Here is a 12,942-nt window from a genome sequence, read left to right on the forward strand (position 1 = left end):
AAAGACCAGCAGATCATTTTTGTACTTCGTTGATTAATTCAACTTTACATTTGGTGATATAAGCCATTAAATAATTACCATTTTATTTTGGACAGTTGTGTATTGATCCATTAAAAAAACAGAGTTGGAATCCCCGTGTTTCCTTTTATCTTCCTTTAGAGTGTGTGTGCGTGCATGCACACTGATTTCTACACCCCTCAAAAGTAAACCCATTCCGTGTATCTCCTGGATCTTTCCTCAGCATGCCCATCCCTGAATTCCAAATAACTTCAGCAGTTCCTAACCATTTCTGTGGCTTTTCCTCCCTTCTCCTCTTCATTTAGATTAAAAAATAAAATGCTATGTAGAACTTAAAAGAAAAATCTATTCTTGGAGTAGAATATTAGTATTAGCAAGTATAGGAAACTTTATGATGTAAATGCACATTACCTTACTGCACAATTTTTGTGGGGGAAAAAGTGTATCTAAACCTACGTTTTTAGAATCAGTTGTTTTAAGTGGTGAAATTATTTAAAAAATGTTTAAAATACATCTCTATGTGTTTTGTGTTAATACCCACAGAAATGGAAGAAGGTCAGCAGTCAGAAAATGCACCTGCCGTCGAGTCTGGCCACCTGGTGGCAGAGCAGCAGCCGCGGTTCCTGCGGAGCAGCAGCACACCTGATGTCACCGAGCCGCTGTGCTCGGAGTCCGCTCAGGGTATGGAGCTTCAGTCATTGACACAGAGTTGTAGACTGGCTGGGAAGGAGCTGCATGGCGCAGTGCTTTCTACATTTATTCTAACTTTATTTCAAGGGATTTACTTTTTAAGTTTGTATTGCAAGGGAGTGATTTCTGGCATAAAAATATTTTCACTATTTTTAAAATATATTTTTATTGATTTTAGAGAGTTAAGAAGAGGGAAAGATAGAAACAACAATGATGAGAGAGAATCATTGATCGGCTGCCTCTTGCACACCCCTTACTGGACATTGAGCCCGCAACTCGGGCATGTGCCCTGACTGGGAATTAAACCTTGGCCTCCTGGTTCATAGGTCAGTGTTCAACCAGTGAGCCACACCAGTGGAGCTTCACTATCTATTTTAATATATTTATCTAAGTTATATTTACATATGTCCAGTTTTTTGCCAGGGTGGCACGTTTGAGAACTAGAAAGATATCCAGAGTGGCCAGAGTAGGCATGAAGCCAAGAAGGTTACCCTCCAAGGTCAGGGAGAGCAGCCAGTTAAGTAGAAGGCAGGACAGGTTTGGGCGGATGTGGGAAAAGGCCATGAGGAGGCCACAGAAGTTGACAGAATGGAAAACTGCCCAGACCTGTGAAAAATTTTATTATCAGCTTATAAACTTGACTGATGTTGAAAATAACTCATAATAGCATTAATTTACACAGTTTCTCCAACAACTTTCAGCAACAACAGGGTGTGGAAAGCAAAGAGGCAGATGGTTAGACCTGTAAACAATAAATAATGTATGGAGTTTACAGTGAAAGAGCATGTGTAGGTTGTGTCTGGTGTCAGTGAACATATTTATCCTTTAGTTTAGTTTCATGAATTATATTAAGAAACAAACCAACCGTGTTTGTCTACAAGTTATCTCACAGTTCTTAATGTCAGGGTCATGCTAACCTCATCAGATAGTAGGGAAGTATTGCCTCTTAACTGCCACGATATTTTGAATTTAATGAAAAAAGATCTGCTATTTGCATCTATAGATGCTTATGGCATACAAATGGTTAAAAACCTCTTGAAATAAGAAAACACAATAAAAATAATTTGAAAAATATATTATCTGAAGATTTTCTATTCTCTGAAAGGTTTGTGTAAGACGGTTGTGATCCCCTCCATTCCCCCACTTATGTATTTTGGTAGAACCCACCATTGCCTGGAGTTTTCTGTAGGAAGGTTTTAAAATACCATTCACATTTTAAAATCATAAGACTATTCAGATTTCTCTTTTTTGATTTTGATAAGTTTTTTTTTTTTTTTAGGAATTTGATCAACTCATGTATTTTTTTTTTTTTTCAAATTTATTGGTCCCAGATTACTTACGAAATCCTCTTCTGATCTTTGTAATGTTTGCAGGTGTTGTGGTGATAGTTCCTTTTTAGAGACTGATTCTGGGTATTTGTTCTTTCTCTCACCAGTTTTTATTCTGGAGAAGTACCCACCCACCTTCCTGATTTCTTCTTCCTGTCAGCTCACCTAGCTAACTCAGGCAGCTTTTCTCTGAGATCTCCTCCCCAAGGCCAAAACAGGTCTCCTCGCCCTTGCCTGTGCTATCATAATGTGCTAAGTGGACCCATTGGCCACAGTGAGTGGCATTCAGCCCTTTCTTTTAAAATTTCTCTGTGGACTTGACCCATAGACTACTAGTTTGCCATGCCTGTGCCTCCTTTTTATGTGTTTTAGAGTATCTAAATTTAATAGTTGCTTATATATAAAAATATTTTGCTGGTTTTGCTGTCTGAAATATTCCTTCTCTTGATTTTTTTTTCACCAAATCTCTAGGTCAAAAGGTAGAAAATGTACAGAATTTGAGTTCTTCTGAGCTGAAGCCTATTCAAGAGAACAAAGGACATGTGAAGAAAGAATATGAAGGAATAACAGTAAGATATTTTTCAGCCTAATTTGTCATTAGAAATAAACATGCAAATTATTGGCACAATAAATAAATTTATTAATGGCAGTAATAGTTTTCTTTTTTTAAAAAGTTTTCCATTTAGACAAGTCATAAGCACATACAACTTCAAAATCTTTTAAAGTCTTACTTTCTGTATAAAATTATAGTCACATCACAAAAATAGAAAACATGAAGCAGAATTCACCAGCTGGTGTTTATCTGGCACTCTGTATTTTTAATCACATATCCTTGCTTTTCAGACATACATTCAGATTCCTTGTTCTTGACATCATTTTAGGTAGTAGCCTCCACCTGGCATGACTTGCTAGATAAGTCATCTTTTACAAAGACCTGTTATGGTTTCTTTTCTTAAGAATATGTAAAAGCATTTTTTAAAAACAAATAAAGTATAAAGAAAAAATTGAAAAGTAGCCTATTACTCATTTATGCAGATAACTCCTGTTTACTCATTTTTTTTTAAAAAAAAGTGGTATATTCATAGAAAACTCAAACATCAGAGAAGGGTAAAAAATAAAAAGAGAAAACCTCTTGCTTGCTTAGAAGATAACCAGTGTAAAGTGTCTTTTGTCTTTATATTTAAAAAGGTCATATAATAGCTTATATATCTGTATTCTGTAGGTATATGTGTATATTTCAATAATCACATAAACACCTACAAAACAACCACTCAGCTTAAAATCTAGAACATTTCCAGTGGCACTGCTTTGGCATGTAAATTCCTTCCTTGTCCCCTCAGAGAGCAGCATTTTCTTAGCTTTGTCATACCCTTGCTTTGCGGGGGTCTCTCTCTCTCTCTCTCTCTCTCTCTCTCTCTCTCTCTCCCTCCCTCCCTCTCTCTCTCTCTCTCTCTCTCTCTCTCTCTCTATATATATATATATATATATATATATATGTATGTATATATATATTTACATACATATACGTATATATACACACATACTTTAGTTTTTCTTATTTTTAAACATTATAAAACTGATATTGCTTTATTTACTCAATATATATTTCCTTTTTTAAATGCATTTTTATTGATTTCAAAGAGGGAGAGGGAGAGAGAGGTAGAAACATCAATGATGAGAGAGAATCATTGATTGGCTGCCTCCAGCACACCCTAGATTGGGGAATCGAGCCCACAACCTTGGCATGTGCCCTCACTGGGAATGCAACGTGACTTCCTAGTTCATAGGTCAACACTCAACATGCCAGCTGGGCTCAGTTATGTATTTCTAAGATTCATCCACATTGTGGTGACATGTAGCTATAGTTTATTAAGATTTCTCTGCTGTATGATATTTTACTGTGAATAAACCACAATTTATTTCTCTTCTCTTGTTGGTGGACATTTAGATTATTTCAATTTTTTAAAATGAAAGATGCAGCTATACATATTCTTGTATGTGTTTTAAGATCTACATGTTTTAAGTTTTTCTCTGTGGTGGCTTTCTAGGAGTAGAATTCATAGGTCATAGAGTAGAAGAATGTTCTTTTTTACAAGATAATGTGTTTTCCAAAGTGGTTGCACCACATATATTTCTGACAGCAATGTGTAAAGAGTTGCCATTCATCCACATTCTTGTCAACACTTGCTTTGTCAGATTTAAAATTTTTATGACTCAAGTGTGAAAATGGGATCTTATTTTTGTATTTTTCAGATTACTAATAAATTTGAAATCTTTTCATATGTTCATTAATCATGTGTGTTTTATCTGTGATGTCCTTACCATTTTCCTATTGACTTATCTTTTTCTCTTTAGTTTGTCCTAATTCTTTATATAGTCTGAATACCGATCCTTTTTTTGGTTATTTCTGGCAAATATCTTCTTTCAAGGTGCAACTCATATTTTACATTCTCTATGGTGACTTTTGATGAACAGAAGTTCTTAATTTCGGTATTCTTGATTATCAAATGATTTAATGGTTAAGTTTTATGAAAAAATTAAAATACCAATCCACGAGAATGAAAATATTACCTTATATTTCTGTTTCAGTTTTTCTCTGCACTTTTAAGTCTTCCCTCTGTCTGAAATTGATTTTATGTAGGGAGTGAGATAGGGATCCAAATTCCTCCCTCTACTCACCCTGAGTGGATAACTACTTGTCTCAGGTCCCATTTATTGAATCCATTTTTAAAAATATTGATCTGAAATGCCATCTCTCTCTCTCATATATGCTGTTTCTCAGATGTGTGAAGCTTTATTTTGGTAGTGTTGTTTTTTTTATCCTCACCAAGGATATGTTTTTATTAATTTTGAGAGAGAGAGAGAAACATCAATATGAGAGAGAAGCATCAAATGGTTGCCTCCCATACACACCCTGACTGGGGATCGAACCTGCAACCTAGGTATGTGCCCTGACCAGGAATCAAACTTGCAACCTTTAGGTATACAGGATAACACTCTAACCTACTGAGCCACTTGGCCAGGGCTATTTTATTATTTCTTATCTTAATTCTGGTTACTTTATTTCTCTGCACAGTACTATAACCTCTTAATTACTGTAGTTCTCTGCTTCTTTCTCCTTCCCATCCCCCATCTAATGGAAGCTATTTTTCCACTATTTTTTGTCTTTCATTCTTACTATTAAGAAGTCTTCTATTCATCCTAGTTGTTGTTTCTTGGTCTTTGTCCTTGTCCTTCAATTTCACTACAGTATATTTCCATTAAGTTTTGTAGTTCAACAAGTATGCCTTTTGCTTCTGAAGGTTCAGGTTTGCCTTTTCAAGTATGTCTGTAATTTCTAATATATGATCCTCAGCTTTTATTCCTTTAAATTGCTCACATATTATAATTCTAAATTCTTTATCTGGTTATCTGAAACCCTTGGGAGGGCGTCTGAGTCTGATATTTGCTGTTTCTGAGATTCTTGTGCATGGTGATATATTTCCTTTGGTGTTTGGTGATCTTTGATGGAGTTTCAAGATGGCTGATCTTAATCTGCAGAAAACCTGGGTGTCTGAGGTGATGGAGTTCCACCAGGACAGCATTTTCATTGTTTCTTCCAGGAACCAGGGAGTGTACTTAACCCTAGAGCTTTGGTTCTTTTGCCACTGGCAGTGGTAATAATAGGTTTACCCTCCAGATAGTCCCGTTTCACTGTCCTGGTTTCCGTTTGCTTTGGGAAAGGTGGATGTGGATCATTTGGAGGTATATTTACTTCCTTTCAATTCCAAATTACAACCCATATTTTTATGTAGAATCTAGTTCTATAGCTATGGACATTTCATTTCTCAGCCAGAAGCAGGAAATATCTGGGTATATATTCATTATCACATTAGATATATGTCATCTTCCTTTAAGGCTGTGTAATATATTTTTATATATTGTTGTCCTTCTAAATATTTTATTTATGGCCTTCACCTGTTTCTTGGCTTAATAATTATTCTCTCTTTTAATTGTACATCTTAGTCTTTACTTCTCATTTGTTTGTTTAATGTTTATTCTTTAGTTCATTGAATCCAGGGTTTTTAATACACTCTACACTGGAGGACATTAAATTTATATCTTCATTCCCAGCTTTATCCTCTATCTCATAACTCTGGATTTTTGTTGCCTATGTATAGGATATTCTCTTTGGATGTTCAGCTCAAAGGTGAAAATTAAAATATCAGAAACTATCTTTTGTTCATCATCCACTTTTCTTCCTTCCTTTGTCACCATTGTTCTCATGATCCCCTAGAGCAGTGGTTCTCAACCTTCCTAATGCCGCGACCCTTTAATACATGTTGTGGTGACCCCAACCATAAAATTATTTTCGTTGCTACTTCATAACTGTAATTTTGCTACTGTTATGAATCTGTGTTTTCTGATGGTCTTTGGCAACCCTGCTAGCGGTACTCAACCTGTGGGTCACGACCCACAGGTTGAGCACCGCTGCTGTAGAGCCTAAGACCATCAGAAAACACAGACATTTACATTACGATTCATTAACAGTAGCAAAATTACAGTTTAGTGTGTAATACACGGTCCAGTGTTGAATGCTGCTCCGGAAGGTGTTTCACCATTACAAGGAAGGCACTGAGTAACCTTTTGGAAAGTCTCGGTAGAGTCCATGCCTTCCCTGCCAGCACACTCACTATCTGAGGGTAACTTGGGCCTTCTGGAAAATTGCATTCACTATATATGTGTGCTTGAGCAGAGGAACAAATAGAACTTCAAAATAAATCATTTCTATATAATTTGACATTTCTTCTCAGATCAGTTCAATTGAATGTCAGTTGACAAAGTAGAAGCCATAAATTTCAGATATTGAATAATTTATATGTCAAGTATAGTAAATTGTGAACACATCCTTCAAATGGAAAATAGCATTCAATTTTGTTGTTGCTATTATTATCATTTGTTTCTTTTCCTTTAGAAATGTGGACTAGAAACTTAACAGTCTTATAAAAATCAAAACTTTCCTTTAACTAATGCAGTTTTTCTTTTTGTCTGAAGATCTTAGTTCGAAGAAGCAGCAGCTCCGCTGAATTGGATTTAAAAGATGATTTGCAGCAGATGCAAGGAAAATGTAGGGAAAGACAGAAGAGTAAGTTCCAGGAAGCACAGTCTGTGTTCATCCAGATTCAGAGTTGATGTCTTTTGTTTTCTTTGTGCTTCTAACTTGAATGATATCATCTGAAGACACAGTTGTGAAATGGGAAAATTTTATTCCTGGAATTTCAGGATTGATGGACAGTTAGTTCATACGTACAACCAGAACAGTTCCAGTCACTTACCTGAACCTTAGAGGCCTGTCTTTCCACCCCTGGGCCCTTTCCTAGGTGAGAGGCACAACCAACGCTAATGCTAAGTGAGCAGACAGACCAAGAAGGAAAAGTGATCTTCCCTAGAAAGTTCCCACCAGCTTGGAGCAAAATGCTTCAGAAGTACATTGCAGTCAATAGTATAAGTATTTAAAAAATAAAATGTGATTGGAATCCTGACACATTACCATGTAACTGTAAAATGTGGCCCTAATACTCGGCTTTCAAAGGGCAGTTTCTGGACCACCTCCTTTGCAGAGCAGCATAATAGACAACCTGGGTCCAGGGTGGTTCTCGTGGGTGTGCAGGAGCTTCTCTTGGCTCCTCCTTCAGATCCTGTTGGCTTAGAGTTCTGTGGCAATGAAGTAAGAGACCTGGTAGGTTGGTGACTGGGACAACTTTCAGTTCTTTGCAAGTGAAGGAAGAACAGCAGATTAGCAGCAGCAAAGCTGGGTACTGTCAGCACAGATACAAAAAAGAGCTGAAAGAGTGAGCAGACGAAAAGGGTGGACACACAAAATTATTATGAGGTAGGAGACTTGGAGAAGTAAACTGTCTAGGTCTGTTTTGTGTTAGACAAAATATCCCTATTAGGCTTAATAGCCTTTGAAAAAGCATCATTGTATTATGACAGATTACAACTTTTTATTATATAAAGGAGAGACTTTCGATTGAAGACAGTGTTTTGTAGTAGAACACCTCATCCCCCAGTGCTCTAGGTGACCCAGCCTGGGTTGAGGTCTAGACTCAGACTCAAGATATAAAGCATCACTAGACTTTTCTAGCCAGCAGAATAAACTTGCATTTATATGGACCAATTTGCCCCCTTTTCTTACGCCCACCCCCATTTTGTAGTTGAATAAGTTTCAGTAGAAAACTTAAGGACTTGATGTACATCTTTTGAGCATATGATATATGCGTTGAAGCACCTTGAAAGGAATGCTATTTGGGTGATACATTCTGGAGCTAGTAATGAGTGTTAGTGCTCAGCACTTGGAAGCTATGTTTGGTTGAGCAAGAGCCCAAACCAGCCCCTTTGAGCCTCTGTGCCCTGCATGATTCCTGCTGTGTCACCTGTTTAGTTACTTATGTGGGGTAGTTGTGGCTATTAGTTATCTCAGACTTTGGTTCTTCATTATGCTAGGTGAAAGTGTCAGCAGTGACATGGCTCTGGGCTATAACCATGAGGCCGAGTTGTCCATGAGCTCATGGCAGACCTGTGAGGAAGATGCAGACCTGAACACTCCCACAGATGTGGCTGACTCCGATGCCCGCCATTGGTTACAACTGAGTCCCGCCGATGCTTCAAACTTAACAGGTAACTAACTGTGTCTTTGAAAAGCAGGTAACAATGCTAATAGCTGGGAAATCCCGCAACTTCCAGTTGTAAGAAATTTAGGGATCCTTTAGCACAATGTTGAGGTGGGGCGCCACCTCCAACCAAATTGGTTGTGGCAGCCCCAACCACCTGTTTATAATCAGCCGTGAGTTCTGAGATGTGTATGGAGAGGGTCTGAAATAGTGGCCAGGTAATGGAAGGTGCATGCCATGCCCACAGTCACAGCCACCACAGGAGGAGGCGAGGACAGTCATGTCAAGCTTCACTCTGGAAACAGAAGAGTGATTTATCTACTTTATAAGGGCCCTAAATCAGGATAAGTTTACATCTTTGACTAGCTTATTGATTAGTATGTTTTTGAAATTTTACTATAAAATACCTGATACACACAAGGTAAGTTGTGCCATATGTGTAAGTAATGAAGTAAGCGCCAGTGAGCCCAGTATACAACTTACGAAACAGAGCAGCATCCAAACCAGTACGATTCCCCGGAGGGCCTCCTCAAGTCCCTTCCCTCTCCTGTCTTCCAGTGACCCAGTCTCACATTTTTTATGATCTCTTGATTTCTTTATGGTTTTACCACATATATCTGTGTCCTCAAACAATCAAATATATCCTATTTTAAAGTTTTTAAAAAGGATTTTATACTCTGTATTTTTCATACTTTTTGCCCCAAGTATTTTATTTCTGAGATTCATACAGAGGCTACAGAACCAAACTTTCTGAGTCTGCATCCAGGCTCTGCCAAGGAATTGCTGGGTGGCTTTGAGCAAGTTACCTAATTTCACTCTCCTTCAACTTTTTTCTTGTAAAATAGGGATAATAATGGTCCCTACTATAGGGTTGTTGAAGGAATGAATGAGTGAAAATAGAAGTCTGTAGTGCACAGAATAATGTGCATGGAAGCACTCTGCAGTTTTAGCTATTCACGTGCACACATACATACATATGCATGTACAAGCGTATGCAAAACTCGGAAAGTTCAGCTCCCTCACATGTGTGATGGGGCTGATGAGACTGGAGAAAACAAAGAGGAGTTGGGTGTTGGGTATTCGTTTTGCTTTGTTTTTGTAAGTATTAGGAGAGACCAATGTTCTGAGGAACTCAGTGTGGAAAATGCTGACCACAGCCAAGTCTTTCCTGGTCTACTGAACTCATGTTTACACACAGATAACTTTTATGAAAACAATGAACTATAAAGCACATGTTGAGTGAAAATTGTTATTAAAATGCTAAAAATGATTTTAATATAAATAAAGTCTAAAGTTTTACCTTAAATATCTTGTGTGTTTTTTAACCAAGGAAACTTTGGTTTCTATTAATCATAACATAAAATTTAACTAAAGCCTCTGATATTTTGGATATTCCTGATGGAGTAACATTAAAACTTTATAAAATTTACATGGAAAAATGTTGTTGGATAAAATCTTTTATGTATAAGATAGATAAGACCAAGAAGTATGATCTTAATGTGTATTTGATGTTTGTATATTTTGAGAATAGGAATAATAAAGAAAAACAAATCAGTTAGTTATAAGTGAATAGTATATTGCTTTATAATGCTGTAGTGCTGTCCTTTAAAGATAGTGGACATTTTTGGTGTGTGTATTCAAATCTGCCAATGGTAGAAGCCTTACAAAGGCAATGAGAAAATGGTTGGCAAAATCATGGGCTTAGTTGTATCAATTATTGGGTAGCAATTTGTACTTCTCAAATTTGTGTTTCTTTTAAAATTTATTTAAAATTATTTCTATATAGTTATATATATAATGATTTTGAATAATAATACTCAACTTATATGGAATTTAACAGTTTACAAATAACTTTTTGGTTCTGTATAATAAGCAGGCCATGTCTTACAAATTCTGTTTTAGAGATGGGATAACTGAGTCCCATGGAAATCTTGTTAGCTAGACAGTAAGTGCCAAAGTTGGAACTGGATTTTAAAGTGTTTTGACTCCATATACAGTGCTGTCTACTCCCTTCCACTCCATTGGTGTTAAAATTACAACAGCAAAACCCTTTAAACTACTTGAGAATCATTAATACATTGATGCAATAAATGGCTTCTTTGGGCCTAATATACAGACTACCAAGGGGAACTCATGGTGGCACTATTGAAGGCAAGACTGAATCTTTAAGTAGTTGAATTTATTTAAACAAGAACTAGTTTTAATCATTTTTATTGAAAAGAAAGAAAATTGGGTGATTACTTCTTTTGTCTGTTCTTTGGATATTTCTGTTTTGATCCTATTTCAGAGTATGCATGGGATAGCTCAATTTAATAAACTTATGTGAGGTAATTGTATATGATGTACTCTCTCTGTCATGATTAATTCCTCCAAATACTTAGGTCTTTGAAATACTAATATAGAGAATCAGTACATTCAGTTCAATAGTTCATCTTGTCATCTGTGAAAAGGACAAACTGTAATATGATAAGGTTTAAGGATTATCACAGTTCTGAATTTAACTTTCTGTTCTTAAGAGAAAGATTTCTTTATAAATATACAAAATAAAACTCATGTTAGCCTGACCTTTAGGGCATGCAAAATGAGTGATCAAACAATTTGAGTATATCTGTTTCTCATTGAATAATTCTACCAATTATCAAATGTTTAGAACAATAAACTTCTAAAATCTTATATTCCTCATCACTGGCAAACTAACAGTTTAGTTTTATATTTACTTTCTCATTTAAATCATTTCATGTTTGGTGAAAATAACAGCTAAATGAATTGTGCTTTGTTTCAAAATGTACCTGGGATTTGTTTTAATCAGGTAAGGTACAGCATACAGACATGGAAATGATTATCCTGAAGGAAGAAGTTTACACTCACTGGTCCCTAGAAACTGGAGGCATGGCCTGCTGTGCAGGTGGGCCACACAGGCAAGACCAGAGTTAGGAGACAGTGGGAAAGAGGACAAACCTGGGCAACAGCCTTTATTGTCATTTCCATGGGAAAAGCAAGGCAAGACGGTAAGCAGAGTTAGGGTTGGCTAGTTGGAATAATTTCAGCAGACTCTGGAGCAAACTAGTAGATACTGTCCCTAGTTGCCGAGTACCTGGCCCTGAAGTGTCTGTGGCCGGTGCAGGGGAGGGAGGGGGCGGTAGAGGGGTAATAGGCTTGATGTGGAAGAGCCTGGTAAAGGAGGTATGGGAGATATGAGCTTTGGATTGGTAGTTTGTACAAGAAAGGAACACTTCCTGGTGAGTTGCTAGCTATCTCTAGGAATTAGTAACCCTGGGAGGGGAAGTCCCTTCCTGGTCTGAAGGTGCCAGATACCAGAGCATCTGTTGATACCGCATCTGTTTTGGTCTGTTGAGGTAATTATTTTGAGGAATATTTATGACTCTATAGTAACGAATCAGTGTTGCTGCTGGCCTCATCTCCTATTTAGCCAATACGCTTGCAATCTAGAAATATGATTTTGATGCTTTAAGAAATAAAAACATGAATAAGTCATAGTCACAACTGGCTTACCAAGAGGACAGAAGACATTTATCCTGATAGCGGCAAATAATGTGATAAGTGCTATGAGATTCATTTAAAGAAAGTTTTAATCACAGGGATAGAGAAATAGACTATAGAATAGAATATAAAGTACATAAATGAATCCACACAGGCATGGAATCATGATATTATGGAAGAGGTGACACATTCCAGATCTGGCAAGGAAAGGATTTACTGTTTAACAAATGCCTGTGGGATAAGTATTTAGCCATATGGAAAGAAAGGAAATAGAATCTCTGCCTTACAACATGCCCATAGTCAATTCCAGATGGATAAAATAGTTCAATATAAAAAATAAATTTTAAAAACTTTTGCAAGAAAATATCTTCTAAAACATGTCTTAAGACCTGGGGGTAGGGAAGGTTTTCTTAAATGAGATGTTTAACCCTAAAGGGTAAAGGCCAGCTTTGGTGCTCTTTCCTTTCCAGGCTTCTGTCAGGTCAGGAATGAGTTTTAAGATGAAGTTTAAGAAATGGTGTCCACGCCAAAACCGGTTTGGCTCAGTGGATAGAGTGTCAGTCTGCGGACTGAAAGGTCCCAGGTTCAATTCCGGTCAAGGGCATGTACATTGGTTGTGGGCACATCCCCAGTAGGAGGTGTGCAAGAGGCAGCTGGTCGATGTTTCTCTCTCATCGATGTTTCTAGCTCTCTATCCCTCTCCCTTCCTCTCTGTAAAAAGTCAATAAAATATATTTTAAAAAAAAAGAAGA

At 37.0% G+C, this 12,942-nt stretch overlaps 1 protein-coding gene across 4 annotated transcripts in view; it reads left to right on the forward strand.

Moving 5' to 3' along the window:
- RALGAPA2 (Ral GTPase activating protein catalytic subunit alpha 2) overlaps positions 1 to 12,942 on the forward strand; it is a 294,639-nt gene that overhangs the window by 117,045 nt on the left and 164,652 nt on the right. For all 4 annotated transcript variants that reach the window (XM_079784888.1, XM_079784887.1, XM_079784885.1 and 1 more), the window contains 4 exons: positions 562 to 699; positions 2,508 to 2,605; positions 7,071 to 7,161; positions 8,523 to 8,696. In XM_079784888.1, coding sequence (XP_079641014.1) covers positions 562 to 699; positions 2,508 to 2,605; positions 7,071 to 7,161; positions 8,523 to 8,696 — 501 coding nt within the window. The remainder of the gene's footprint in view (positions 1 to 561; positions 700 to 2,507; positions 2,606 to 7,070; positions 7,162 to 8,522; positions 8,697 to 12,942) is intronic.

Source organism: Cnephaeus nilssonii (assembly GCF_951640355.1).
Source record: "Cnephaeus nilssonii genome assembly, chromosome: 11".
Taxonomy (NCBI): Eukaryota; Metazoa; Chordata; class Mammalia; order Chiroptera; family Vespertilionidae; genus Cnephaeus; species Cnephaeus nilssonii.